This window comes from Megalops cyprinoides, chromosome 14, assembly GCF_013368585.1.
Source record: "Megalops cyprinoides isolate fMegCyp1 chromosome 14, fMegCyp1.pri, whole genome shotgun sequence".
In the NCBI taxonomy this organism is placed as follows: Eukaryota; Metazoa; Chordata; class Actinopteri; order Elopiformes; family Megalopidae; genus Megalops; species Megalops cyprinoides.
Window position 1 is genome coordinate 6,288,831 of NC_050596.1, and position 15,059 is coordinate 6,303,889.

General features: G+C 47.5%; 1 protein-coding gene across 2 annotated transcripts in view; it reads left to right on the forward strand.

Moving 5' to 3' along the window:
• Window positions 1–232: 232 nt before the first annotated feature.
• LOC118789423 (protein Shroom2-like) overlaps window positions 233–15,059 on the forward strand; it is a 48,720-nt gene continuing 33,893 nt past the window's right edge. For both annotated transcript variants that reach the window (XM_036545837.1, XM_036545838.1), the window contains exons 1-3: window positions 233–358; window positions 1,007–1,251; window positions 13,985–14,133. In XM_036545837.1, the coding sequence (XP_036401730.1) occupies window positions 1,027–1,251; window positions 13,985–14,133 (374 nt within the window). In that variant the 5' untranslated portion in view covers window positions 233–358; window positions 1,007–1,026. The remainder of the gene's footprint in view (window positions 359–1,006; window positions 1,252–13,984; window positions 14,134–15,059) is intronic.

Here is a 15,059-nt window from a genome sequence, read left to right on the forward strand (position 1 = left end):
GTCGCTTGTCCCATCGGGATTCAGTCATATAATTGAGAAAATAAGAATGTTGTCGGGAGAGTGCGTTCAATTTTAACTTTGATTGCAAGGTGCATACTTGCAGTGGAGTTTTATTGCATCGGTAGAGGGACAGCGAGCAAGCACTTTTCCGATATGTGAGATTAAGGAAACCTGATTCCGCCTGTTGATCCTAGCTAGCGTGCTAGCTGGCGAGCTACAGAATATTGTTTGAAAGAGACGGATCTCGTCAGGTTGCGGACAGAGAATTTCACCATCGCCTTCAATGAAAGACTGAAACAAACTGGATGTATTTGCCATTCTGGGATCAGAGGGAAGTCGGACCAGCCGATATTTTTCGGTATACTGCACCGTATTACACTCTTTTATTGAAGTCAGCATTAATACCTGACTAGCTAGCAAGCTACATGGTCTGAGAATTTTTGCTTTGCAACGTTAGCTGGCTAACTGAGCAGTTTACCTAGCTACCTCACTTGCTAGCTAACCAACTCTGTATGTATTTCTCTAGCTAAACAGATACAGCAAACTACAGATCGTTTGCTTGCTATCTTGCAAATGTCATCTTACTAGTTGTAACGTAAACTAGTTAGTTAAATTAGCTTGATAGTGAACGTAGTTTACACGCTAGGAAAAAGATAAACCAGATCCCCCATGGCAGCTAGCTAGCCGAATAGCTAGAACAGCTAGCCATATTGACTTGAACGTGGTGCACCGGTGTGACAGTGAGAAAGCTTTGAGATTATTCACTTTTGCAAGCCGCCAACATGATGTATATAACTCTCAATTAAGATCATTATGTGTCTGTTGTGGAGCGATATGTTAGTCTAGTTAACAACCGGTATAGCTGTAAGATACAATTTATCACATACAAGTAGCTAGCTAGCTAACTAAATATTTTTTCTTTTTCTAAGAGAATGTCGTGTCAAACCCGAATTCACTTGTGATTTTATTCTGTTTTATTCTCCCCACGACACCTCTATTTCACAAGATCAGACGGGATTTAATACCATGGATGCCATAGATCACAGCACAGACCCGAGATCTACAGGCAGAGATTGCAAAAGAGTACAAGGACTGCTTCACCAAGAGGTGGAAGTGTTGGGGAGTTTGGAGCCGAGGTTCGGTGATGGCGAGGGATGGAGGCTGGTGGACGTTGTCCTCACCGGCGGGGCGCCGTGGGGGTTCACGCTCAGAGGAGGTCGGGAGCACCGCGAACCTCTCCTCATAACCAAGGTAAATCACCTGTCTTGTGTTAAGCAGAATTTTAGTTACCAAATCAGATGCAACAGGTAGCGCCAGTGTTTTATGGCTGTTAGGCAGTGGAGTGTGGTGGCAATATTATGACAGTAGTGTTATGACAGTCTGTGCATCCATCAGTTCTGCGCTTTTAATTGTAGCTGGCTGTGACCGATCGAACTCCGCTCCATTTTAGTTCTTTCCTGTTAGTCATTTTTAATTGGAATGATATGGATCTATTACTGTTACACACGAGTATGCGTGAGTATCCTGTTTGTGTACACGCTCAAACTATGGCACAATTTTTCACTCATCAGAATTTGTGATTTAAGAAAAAGATTGGTCAATCACTAGAACTGAAGCTTTTTCTTCGAGCCATGGTCAAGTCAAACGCTGGTGCTTGTTTTTTTCCCCATTTCAATTGAAGCGATTTAAGTGTGCTTGATTAAAGGGACACTGCTCTGAATTTGTATTAATTCTTGAGCTTTATTTCAACGATCTCAGTGATGCAATTTTTAAATTATTTGGGCATCAGTCTTGGAATAGTCCATTTTCTACTATCTCTACATGCACATAAAAGTTTGCAAACGCTTTTGATTTTAACATTGCTTTTCATATTATACAGCTGAATGCATTTGTATGGTTTAGCGCAATGACTCACTTTTTAATGAATGAAGTCACAGCAAGGGTCTGCAGCGCTGTCAAGGGGAAAGTGAACTAACATGGATATTTGTTGGTTTATCAATAGTTACTGGAGCACTGTGGATAATTTCTTTGCACCACTATGCCAAAAGGGCTGAGTTAATGAGTCATTATTACTGTTATCAGAGGTGTATGGCCTGTCAAATCCAGAAATCCCTGTTTAGAGTTACAAATAGACATGTGACCACAAGATTTTTTTTTCCCTTCCTAAGGAGATCTCCACTGTACTGCAGCAGTGTGGCATAGTGGAAAGGAGCAGGGCTTGTGACCCTGGGGTTGCTGGTACAGTTCTCATATTGAATACTGTTCTTGTGCAGTTAATGTATATAACCTGAATTGCTTCAGTAAATATCCAGGTATACAAATGGGTAAAATTCACTATATGAGAGTCTGGTCTGCTAAGCTTCTGAATATTAATAGAAATAATACTGCCCTTCCTCCTCAAGCCTTCTGACATGCTCTTCCTGTTAATAGGTAATCATTCAGATTATCAGGTGTGATGTCTTCTTAACATTGATACAGCAGTTGATATGACAGTCATTGGAGTCTGAATCCAAATTGCTTTATATAGGTGTAATTATCTCTAAAATGACTTGACTTTATTTGTAATCTGAAATGTTATGTGCTGTAGAACAGCGGGACACCCAAAGGTTGCATTTGTAAATGTCCCATGAGTCTAACTCATGGGATGTAATTTCCATAAAACAAAAATCAGACAGGAGCATGCTCGCAAGTACCTCTTCCACAGCAGGACATTTGATTGGTGGACTGGTGCCTGTCTGAATGAGTTTCACACGAGAGAGATCGCGGAGGTCTGACCTAAGGTATATTCAGGAGATGGCTGTGAAAAAAATGACAGGATTTCCTTGTGGGACTTTTTGTTCCGCTTCTCACCATCTCTACTTTTCCTGTTGCATGATGTCATGTGCTCCCATAAACCTGTCCGGTCGAGAGGTCTCATTGGATGGCTGCCTATTCCAGCACACGTCTGTTTTTCAAACCCCTAAAATGTTCAGTGCCTCAGCCAAGACCTCTGGTATCTTTCCTGTCTGATGCATGTGACATGCTCATGCTCATGCTCATTCATTCTGATGCTGGCGCAGAGGCATGCCATTAAATAACAGTAGTATTCATATGTTAGGGCTGTGCCAAAAAATGTACATCATTGGTTGTGTTAAACTGTCATCATGTAAGTGATGAAAAGTTATCTATTATTGGTATGCAGTTTCTGTCCTGAGCACATTAAGAGACAGTTCATGTTTCAGGTTTTATTCGTATTAGGTAATGCAACATGCTTAATATCCAGCCTAATGGGCTGTTTTATTCATATAGCAGTGAATCTATGCCAAAAAATAATCCCCACCAGTACAGTATTTTAAATATATTATGTTTAATACATAACCTGCAAAATTAATAAACATTAAAAGAGTACTGCGGAACCACAAAGTCCAGTTATCTGTGTCATTGAAGAGCATGGTGAAGTTTCAGAGCTGTGTGTGCATATGGCATGGTGCTGCTGGTAGAGTAGGGAGTTTCCACTCAAGTCTGTTCAGTGCTCTTCAATGCCAGACTTCCTGTGGGAAGTAGTCTGCGCTGTGGTGGAGGTGAGCCCACACACTGCCATTTCCAGGCGACTGGAGCTGTCCCACTGGCCACTGCCATCTCTGTCAAGATTATCAGTTAATCTGAGTGAACCCTACAGAGGGAATCAGTGGTGATCATTGCAGTGTAGCACTCTTATATTGTGCTGACAAGTGATACTGTGTGTTATCACATGCAGCCACTTGATAAAGCCTCTGTCTTTTTAGAACTGGTGTCACTGAAGGAGAGCTGCTGTCACCATTGATTTTGGTCTTTTTGCTCTTTGGGGGGGGGCAAGAAGCCGAGATTTCCCTATCTACCTGACACACATCATTTCACTGGTGTCAGTCGTGGGATCTCTTTCGTATCCTGTGAAGGAGTATCTGTTTTTCCCTTGCAACCATCTCTCAGACTCTGAGCCTTGTTTTAAGCCTGTTAGGAGAGCACATGGAGGGAGAGGTGCGTGTGGAGGTGAGGTTGTGTGACATGGTGCATAGATCCTGTTTGGTCCCATGACCCAGGAGGTGGGTGCTGAGAGCTCTCACTGCCACTGTGGTTGGTGGTATGCTCTCCTTCAGACCCTTCTCCATTATTAGAACTGGACCTCACAGCAACCAGGGTCTGATGGCTAATATCAGTTTTCAAAATACTTGGTGGTGTATTGGTGCTTATAGTACATTTGTCTCACTCAGTCAGTCTCATTTTGACAGCCACATTGTTGTTCGGACAGATTTCTGTGTTCATCCTCTACATCCTCTACATCACAGGCCAGAGTTGTTGTTTTGGGAAGACAGTAGAGAAGCCCCAGGGTTTACAGATTCTATGCCAAAGTTGCTGTCAGGCCATTAGCCTTTATTTCCTACAAGTTCAAGTTCCTGTAATTGAAAATTGAAAAGGAGCAAGTGAGGCAAATACTGGAGCTGAGGAATGCATGGCAGAGATGGACAAGTGAGCGGAGCTAGGGAACACATGAGGTACATGGAGAAGTGGGCGGGGCTTAGAAATGCATGGGAGAGATGGAGAAGTAGGTGGAGCTTAGGAATGCATAGGAGAGATGGAGAAGTGGGTGGGCAGAGAAATACAGGGCAGGGGATGGAGAAGTGGGTGGGCAGAGAAATACATTGGGGAGATGCAGAAGATGACAGAAAGGGTGATGGTGTTTATAATTTTCTCAATGTGCTCGTGCCTTAATTCATTTGTAGGTAATGGTAATCGAATAAACTGTGTCCCCCCATGGGGAATGGGTTCCTTTAGGAAAGGGGAGAAGGAGCCCGAACGAGTCCCCTGTAGTCTGGTTAATAATAAACTCCGAAAGACCTTGCTGCTTCATTGAGAGGCAGACTGGCAGGAGCTGCTGTTTGCTGTCTGTGGTGTTCTGCTTCCGTTCCCATTGTGCGCAGCTTCCATATTGACCCAGCTGAGTTCAAAGTCCCCCTGTTAGCGTGCAGGGCAGGGGCTTTTCGGCCACTCATGCGCCACCACAGCCTGTATATCCAGGATTTCCAGAGGGGGGAGAAAGGCGTGTTGCCTCATCCACTGGTTTCCAGTGCATGTGACTGGAAGGTGCAACATTCCTGCAGGCGTTAAGGCTCTTAGCGAGCTGAGAGCATTATGGCTGGCCACTGCCGCACTGACGGCGTTGAATTGTTAGAGTAAACTGATGCAGGTTGCCCGTTGGTGTTTGGGCTGGGGATCCTTCTTGCTCTGTGTCGCCGTGGGACCCCCTTCTACGCGGGACGGGGAAACGGCAGCGCCTCCAGGGGATTCGGTCATACCTCAGCGGTTGGTGAAATAAGTTAATGTGTGACTGCTTTTTTTCCTTCTGCTTTGCTGTCGAATTGATTTGTTTTTATAGCTCTTTGAATGTGTGATTGCCTTTTAAATAGGTCAGTCAGCTGCGCGTGCAGCAGATGTCATGTCTGTAAGTGTAGAGGTGATAATGACTTGGTACCAGTGCAGGGTCATTTTTATATTGCAAGATCATCATAATTGAACATAGTGTAGACAGCTTTTTCCTTGCATCAGACAGCTTTGAGATGGAATGCTTTCGCACCCAAAAATCCCGTTAATGTTTCAGTCCTCACGGTGGATGAGAGAGGTTGTGAGAGAGGAGAGCTCAGGGTCATAAATGTTTCGTAAGTGTCGGACAGACAGAGAGACAGCTCTTTGTGTGGCAGATTGGACTCTTCCACTTTTAAGCATTTGGCTTTGTGCGAACTGAATCACAAGCACAAATTAATCTCACTTTTTTAAACTTCAGGCAGCAGTTGGTCATGACCTGTGCACTGGCACTCTGTGGCTCAACCGTTCCCAGAATTCATTGTTAAATCTGCCCCCCCCCAGCTAACTCAATGCTGTTGCTGCCCCAAAATGCACTCTGTCTCATCTGCCCTGATGTTTGTCTCTGTCTGAGGAGGGGGGGGGGGGGGGGGGGGGGTTCTTTGGAGGGGCCCGCCGGCTTTCGTAACCCGCAGTGCCTGGAGCTGGAGAGGAATGCAGGAGCTTTGCAAGACTCTCCAAATGTACTGAATTATTCCTGACGGCCCGGAGCTGGCTGGAATGGCACAGTGCGCCATCTGGGATAAATTTAACCTGGATTAGAGGGCCCTGTCATCTTCAGAACGCTCCTCGGAATGCGGGCTTTGATTCCCGGGTCGGTGCTGCCGGCGCCGAGCTTGCGCTAGAGTAGGGGGAGGAAGGTAAGGGACCTGTTGAAAAACAGAGAATGGGATTGGGGGGGTATTTCCCTGCTATTTTTTCCCCATCAGGCCCTCAGTGTGCAGGTTTTAGGAAGTTATACTTGAGAACAGTGGCTGTACACTGACTGATGCCACTGAGATCAGAATTGTTTTCGTCACAGAATTAAAAATCCATTGTGAGCTTTAAGTGTTCATTACTTTGAGAGACTTGAGGGTTTCGCTTTCTGGAAAATCAGCATTCAATCAGTGCAGTGATGAGGATGGATTATTTGCTTGGTGTTGTCCTATTCCTGACTGCTTCGCTGTTTCAGAGGGGGCATTGGGTTTGTGTGTGTGTGTGGGGCTAAGGTTTTATGGATTATTTGTGGAAGGAGCTGGATCTTGTGAACATGATCAGTTTTTGAATGGGTCTGTCTGCTATGTGCCCACAGTTAACTTCCATTTGGACAGCTTTTTGGCACAAAGACAATTTGAATGTTTAGTTCGCTAATACATTGCGTTATATATTCATGTTTGTTTTGTTAGCCAGTTATAAAGTGTTTACCCAGAGAACTAAAATACTGCACTCTAGCCCTGATAAATCATGCTAAACTGTTGCAAAGGTGGCTTAACGCTATGTCAGTGGCTTAAAAGCTTAAAAGCTCTCTGTTAGCGCTAACATGATGAAATGCCCATTGGGGGACCATGACTGCTCACTCAAGTGACCTTTATCACACTGGCCAGATGCCAGGTCATATATCAGTGATAGTTTTCACGGCTTTATACTGTGGAGATATAAACTATAATGGATCGCAGCGTTGCTGCTTATAGCACAACAGTCAATCATAAAAAGTCATCATTGAAAGGGCTCTTTAAATTCGAGGCTTTCTTTGGCTCCGCTGAACTTGAGGCCTTCTTGATTTTTGCGATGAAAGGAAAAAAAAAAGTCCCGGAGGATTTAAGACTGCAAAAAAGGGCATTGTTTCAAAACAAACTGGAACCAATTAAAATTCCTTGCATTCCGCCCATAGCCTGGGTTTTCGGCAAAGATCTCCATCCCGTTATTTAAAACCCGATTCAATAAACCCGTACAATCCCCTCTCACACTGTGAACATTGTGTGCGTGTTCTGGCTCCGCACATGTCCCTCTCCCCAGGACCATGCTCTTATGCCGTTTGACGCAACAGAGGTTGAAATGGCCGCATTCCTTGTACCTTATACATTTAAATGCCATTTTTTATAATTGGCAACGTGGGTTACTGGCTGTATTCCTGAAGGACTTTTGAAAGAACATGGCTGAGCAAATTTTCCAAGTGCATTGACTTGAAAGAAGGAGTTGATGCTGAAGGTGTTGGTCCCCCCTCGGCAGCACCCTTGGTGACAACTGAATCAATTGATTAGCGGTTGGTACCCAGGCATGAGTGATCAATTTAAGAACAGGCCAAAATTTCACTTCCTTGCTGAACAGCTGATACGGCTGTACAGAAGATAAAGATCATCTTCATTATAGATATTCATTAATATCAAGGTGTGCTTTCCTGTTTGTTACTTGCAGTTTGCTCAGATTGTTGTTAAAGGTTGAAGTCAACTCAAGAAACTTGTTAGCTTGTATGGCTAAAATATAACACAGGTTTGTCTTCATTTACATTTAGACTATCAATATTTTGTTAAGGCTGGATCAGAATGCTTCAGGTAAATCCACTGAATAATGGTGAACAGCAGGTGCATCTTGTGGGCCTCTAAATGACTGTAACTTTAGGGTCTGCCAGCTTTGTTTTATTTGGTAAGGCGACTTCTGAAGTGAATTGTACAGGAGCTTTCTGTACAGGTGTTGTGTTCATTTCATAAAAGTTGTGTTTGAATATGACTTGGAAGACATAGTGTCATTTTGGAAGGCATTTCAGTGGCTTTGATCTTATGTGAGAGTGTGTGTATATGTGTGTGTGTTGGTGGTGTGTATAACCAGACACGCAAACCGAGGAGTAGAGTTGCACTTCCCCACCCACCCTTCGACAGCAGAAGGTTTAGACTCCTTATGGGTAGAGAGGCGATTGAAGTGTGTGTGTGTGTGTGTGTTAGTGCCTGTGTGTGTTTTACTGTGTCTGTGTGTGTGTGGGAAGGCAGTGAGAGGCACTGTTTCAAGGTTATTTGTTTAAAAGAAAACAGCTTGTGGAAACAGAATGTCTGTTCACCTTGTATGGGCACCCTTTACCCCTGTGTCGCTCCTGTTTGCATTAGGACAGCGGAGGGTGAAAAAACGCCTACCTGACATTCTCTGGTTTCAGGCTCTTTAATTTTTAACAGGGCTGTTCAGGTTGCCATAACGATCCTCCAGAGGCCGGACGCGGGCCTCTCCCGATGCAGTCAGTGTGGCGTTCCTCCCGTTATCTGCTGCCTGCAGACGGCGGATACCAGCTCGCGAAATCCTGCCGCCTTCCACGCTGTCCGCCACATTTGTCACCCATCAGCCCTCTCACAGTTCCATCTCACTATCATTTCTCTTTCCCTCTGTTTCATCAAACCAGCACTTCCAGTAGGCTGTCTGTTCATATGGATTAGTCTCTTAGAGAAAGTGCGCATGCATCACCGAATCAGACCCATTAGGTCTTGTGGTAGGGGAATTTTTCACCTTTTGCCAACCTCTGGGCTAAAAGCTGTATTTTTATTTAGAGAAGTGGTCACTAAAAAAAGAACACTGCTCCTGACTTCTGAAAGAATTCTGGTCGAAATGATTTCCTGACCCCCAGCCCCCTCATTTCATTGTAGAACAAGGATAGTTTATTCTTTACATCTTTCTTTTTTCCTGTTTTGCTGGGGGTCTTTCTGATGTCGAATGTTTTCCCCCCTGGTCTCTGCAGGAGCATCCTCTCTTTGTGTTGCTTAAATAGGATTTTATTAGTGTAAAGTACACCAAGAAGGAGCTACTATACTGTCCAGCTTTGCAGCAGGTGTAAAAATAACCGTCCCAAGCCAGTCTGGGTTCTTGCCTTGCGGCCGGTCTGTCAGAGTGGTCCTTGAATTGCAGGGAGCGAGCGCACCGTGGTCAGGGTCGCATCAGTCCTGCGTGTGGGCCTTCAGCATTTTCGCTGCTGTGACACCCATTTGCATGCGTGTCCTGCCGTGGGATTACGCCCTGAAACCCTGCCATGCGACCTGCGTGGGCCTCAGCCTTACTAGGGCCGCTGCTGGAGGTGGACTGCTTCCACAGGGCCTGGCTCAGCTCTGCTGGATAGCTTGTGTCAGAGAGTCTGTCCCTGGGACTTCTCTCTAGCTTATGTGTTTAACAGTGTTTACAGACGCCAAAGAGGAGTGAAAATAAGCAATGCTGTGTCAGTTCAAGGTGACGTGCAGTTGAGGGATGTATCATCATCATTTTCGCACCCTGTGTAATTATTTGGGAGGGTTGTGGCTCAGGTTGAGGCACAGACAGCTGAATTGTAGTAGTGCTGATGGTCCGCAGCAAGCACACTGGGCGCAGCTCTGACAGTGATGGTGATAATGCTTTTTATCTGTGGGATGACAGCTGGCCCCCTCTTCCTCCTCCTCTTCCTCTCTCATGCTTCTCCTTATCGTTTTCCTCTCCCCTCTTCCTCTCTGTCTCTTCCCTCTCTCTCTCCTGCCTCGTCGCTCGGTCCCACCCTTGTTGCTAGCCGTGAGCTCTGCGGTTTGTGGAGGTGTCCTGTTTCTTTCCCCCCGAGATGGCCGGCTCATGGCTCCCGTTCTGCCGCGCGCCATTTCCCGTAACTCTGCACTCGAGCCTCCGTAACCCCCCATGTTCCCCCCACCCCTGGCAGCGCCCCACGCTGGCCAGGAGCGGAAGGCTGGGGAGCGGAGCAGCGGAGGAGCAGCGCTAATAAACCTGCTCGCTGGTGAGACGCGGGGGGGCGAAGGCCTCCCAGATCGCCCCCCAGCAGCGCTGCTCACAGGAGCGTTTGTCAGCAGAAAAAGAACCGGGGCACATTCCTCTGCCACGAACGCGGCCTCCCACAAGTCGGCGGTGGGGGGGGGGGGGAGGACTATTTATAAGGCCGGCAGCGACCGCACACAAAGGGGAGGAGGAAGAGGAACCACAGGAGCGGGGACGGAGGGACGGTTTATCCGAGGCTCGCAGCCTGCGGGGGTAGATGCCCCCTTTCCTGTCCCGCAGAGACCAGCCGAAGGTGGTGTGTGATCTCCCTCCGGCTCCTCCAGCGCTGCAGAGTGGTGTATGTGTCTGAGCAGCAGCGCACAGAAGCGGTCAGGCTGCTGGACCGTGACCGCTGTGTCCACGCTGCACAGTGCGCAGGCTGGGCTGCTCCCTGGGCTGCTCCCTGGGGATTTTTAAAAGCTGACAGCTTAAAGGCATTTATTTAGCAAGTGAATAGTAGTGTGTACCCGAACAGGTAAGCATAGACTGTGTCTTGAAGGTTGTACAGAGTATGTCACACTTCCTCACCCATGTACCCCAAAGTCCTCTCTTTTCTCAGGACAGCACCCCACACCCCCCCTTTACTGGGACACCTCCTCCTTGCCTGCACCACAGCCCCCTCTCTGAATGGGGCTGTGGTGACCCTGCCTCATCCAGTATCTCTTTGTCCTCTCTGACTGGGTCACCCCTCTTCCTGTACCCCAGCCTGTCCTCATGGGATCTGTAGTCCAGCCTCTTGTACCCCTCTTGGACTCTGTTCATGTTTTTCTGAGGAATGTGGCGCTGTTTCAGTACGTGATTACTCTCTCACCATGGTGCATGCGGCCAGGCAGATTGTGCTGAATGAGGTTATTACGGGTTTGCCTTACTCTGTCTTTCTTCATGTGCTTGTGCACGATAACTTGCTCTGAGCTGTAAATGAAATTATGCTTGCTGATCAGTGAGTCTGAATGATTGTGTGATATAAATGGTGGGAGCCCAACATATTTGCACTGCGTCTTTAGCGACTGATTTATGTGCTCTTGGCCAGCTTTGCAGCGTTTGGGGTTGCGCTGCTGTTTACTTATTTTGCTGGGTTTTGTGTAAGGTCCTAGCGCGGTGCAGATTCAGTCTGATTGAGCTTATTAGTGGCTGCTCTGTGGATTGAGACTGTGATGAATCCTCCAGTTCCCCCCTCGGGTAAACATCTTAATGCTTAAGCGGTGAGAGGTGAGGCTCACCATCTGGAATCTGTTAAAATCCCCGGTGCTCTCCTGCTCATTGGAGAGCTCCACGCCGTTTCTTTTTTTTTTTTTTTTTTTTTTTACTTTTCCAGCTTTTTGTTTTCCTGGCACGTCCTTGTGCGAAGCGCACCATGCTGCAAAGCGCCGGCACAGTTTTGCAGCCGCCCCCCCCACGCCCCCCCCGCCCCGGCGCCTGGGCAGGGCATCCCCTGCCTGCCAGAGTGTGGGGACGCTGGTGCGGCCAGTAAAATCTGAATGGCATGCAGAGTGCATCTCGCCCTCCCAGAATGCACCGCCACCCACCCACTTCCCAAACCACTAAATGTAGGCTCGTTTTGCTCGTCTATGTCTGGCTCTGCCCTCGGGATCTTATCTTTATTTTTTCTCCTGTAGCTCTATTCTGTTTTGTTTTTCACCCTTATCCACCAATGTTTCTCGCAGGAAGTCTGCGAATGTTGAAGGCCCTTGTGGTAAATATGGCAGGTCTGAATCTCCTCTTGAGCTGGTCACAGCTGTGCAGGAGAGAGAGAGAGAGAGAGAGAGAGAGAGAGGTCACTTGGCTGTTGTAGGTGGGGCAAAGTGAGCGACACCTGAGGAAAGCCTGGTGTGAGGGACACCCTGATACCCTAACACTGTGGGGTCTCTCCTGGGGGGGGGGGGGGGGGGGGGGGGGCCGCAGTCGGGGCCCGGACCACACCGTAGCGCAAACTCGTTAGGTCCGCTGGTCTCCCTGTGTCTCTCATCCTCTCCTCGCTGGTTGCAAAGCGTAATCAGCTTTGCCCTGTGAATCAGAGTCATGGTGCTTCTGTGCCAGGGAGCTGTCGGGTACCAAGGTGCGCAGACTTTTTTTTTTTTTTTAAAGCAAGTTCAATTATTTGGTCTTGTGCAATTGGGCGTCTCATGCGTGAGAAGAATGCATTACGCAGCCCTTGTGGAATTTGCAGCATATAAGATCCCCCCCTCAGCTGTGTCCAAATCCTGCTCTTTATTAGAAAATAATAAGGCGGGGCTTTCATTAAGCTGGTGCTAACTGGGCTGTGGTAAGATGTTGAGGGGGTGGGGGTGGGTGCAAAGGTGCGCATACCTCTACGGCTGAGTCACGCAGACCCCCCCCCATGCACACACACACACACACACACACATGCGCGCCCGCCACCACTTCGTGGAGCGTGCTCATTAGCAGTGGCCGGGCAGATGTGTTAACAAGCAGAACACTCTCAGGTAGACATGGGGGGTTGGGAGGACTTGGAGGTCAAAGGTTAAGCTTTTTTTTTTCCATGCTTTTTTCTTTCTCTTGGTTAATGATGTTGAATGGAAGCCAGCCTGCCGGGGTTTAAAAGGGGTCAGTAATTCCTCATGGGTTGGAATGCAGTTGTTCTTTCTGAGCAGGTTAGACACGCCACGGATAGATTACATGGGACGAGACGAGACAGAGTGTCCAGTCTGTGGCTAACCGTGCACGGAGGGAGTCTGGTTGTTGTTAACCCACCTTTGGCCGGTCAGTGTTGGGTGAAATCACCGGTCCCAACTGCTGTGTCCACGTCCCCTGGCTCTGATCTAGGCTTCCTCCTATTCTGCGTCTCTGTGGTGCCCTTTGGGCCTGTGTGCTCCTCGGGCTCCTATGCAGCTATCGGTGAATCACCAGGACGTGTGTGAACTGTGACCTTTCACCCCTGGCCGCACCTCCCTCCCCCTTGCCTGGTGTTCTCTCCCTGGTGGGGGGGTGGCGTGTGTCACGAGGCGATTGCATGATGTCATGCATTCCTCAGACAGGACGCTCTGGCTCACCTTCAGGCTCCGATGCCAGGGAAGCGCTTTCGAGAAGCACTTTCGGGGAGGGGGTCACATGGTGTGGCCCTGTGGGAAGTGACCCGGCCTTCCCTCTCTTTCTAGCGAGCCCCTCCTGCTGCCACACACACTCCTCATGTCCACACAGACAGAGTGCTGCTGCTCCCCAGTGCTGGAACACACTGCTGTGTGTTTGCTCTCACTTCCGCGGGCTACATTAAGAGCTCTGGGCTGCATTCGTAGATACATACAGTGGCTCTTATCTCTCGGAAAATGCTAAGCTATTTATTTATTTTTTTTTTATCTGTAGCTATATTGTGTTTCATGTTTCCTCTTTTTATGTGCCAGACCAAGAAAAATATGATTGATGTCCTGTTTCAAATGAAGTAGTTTACCCTGCGGTACACTTGTAATCCTGAAGTAGCTGCATTTCAGAATTGACCTAAAAAGCTAATTAGGTGTTAGGTGATGTTTGCACACAAATATTTGTGTATTAGTTGCTCTGTGTGTGTGTGTGTGTGTGTGTGTGTGTGTGTGTGTGTGTGTGTGTGTGTGTGTGTGGAGCACACACATCCTAGTAATACATAGGTACAATTACTGAGTGACTATGAATAATGGTATAATGATAAAATTATAAGGCCTTAGGATAGTAATAATTGCTCAGCAGTAATAATGGTGTAATAGTAATAGTAATGATAGTGTATAAAGCAGTGTAAGGCATTAGTGCAGTAATGATGACTCAGCAGTAATTATGGTATAGTAGTAATAGTAATAATAGTGTATACTGCAGGGGAAGGCCCTAGGGCAGGAATAATGACTCAGCGCTAACGCTGCCTTTGTCTGCGCTCCAGGTGGAGGAAGGCAGTAAGGCAGCAGCCGTCCGGCTCCAGGTTGGTGATGAGATCGTCAACATCAACGAGATCCCGCTGAGCGGCTATCGGCAGGAGGCCATCTGCCTGGTCAAGGGCTCCCACAAGACCCTGACGCTGGTGGTTAGAAGGTAGGCTGTGCCTGGAGTTCTCCTACACACACACGCACACACACACGCACACACGCACATATACACCTGTCGCTGTCTCCTCTGCGCTCCGTTCAACTCTCATGCCACGACGGGACCCGAGGTGGTTGCCATGGTTGCCAAGCCCAGAGTTGAAGCGGGGGAAACCATGGCAACAGAGGATGCTCTTGCTCTCTGCCAGTTAGACTGGCAGTGCTGAGAAGAGCCCCAGGTACTGCGGGCTTTGGATGAGCTGGGGCAGAGATTGCTCTTTCCAGACGCCCGTGGAAAGGGCTGCCTTTGTTTGTAGATGGAAATGATGGGATGGGGCATGACAGGCAGACTCCTTTGTCGGGTGATTTTTATCACGTTCACTTCCCATGTTATTCTGTGATAAGAACAGGGCAGTTTGCATGGCTGTCCACCAGGGGATGTTCAGTCAAATGTTCCACAACTGTCATCTGACCCAGCTTGCTGCTCGAGTGATACACACACGCACACACAGTGTGGTGTAGCGGTTAGGAGTAGGGCTCGTAACTGAAAGGTTTCTGGTTTGATTCCCCGCTGGGACACTGCTGTTGTATCCTTGGACAAGGTAGCCACAATTGCCTCTGTAAAAATCCAGCTGTATAAATGGATAAAAATTGTAAATAATCTAAGTCACTCTCCAGAAGAGTGTCTGCTAATTGCCAATAATGTAATGTAATGTATTGTAACATCCAGACACACACATATGCACCTTCATACCACTGCACCTATTTCTCTTGATGTCTTCAGTCCAGCTTTTTCTGTTACGAGCTTATATTACTGTGTCAGTGAAGAAATATGGATCTCTCATTGATCTAGGGAGAAGAACATGACTGTTGTCCGGAACAATGTGTGATGTGATTCCCCAACACAGGCTGCATCTCACCAAAACCTCCTGCGAT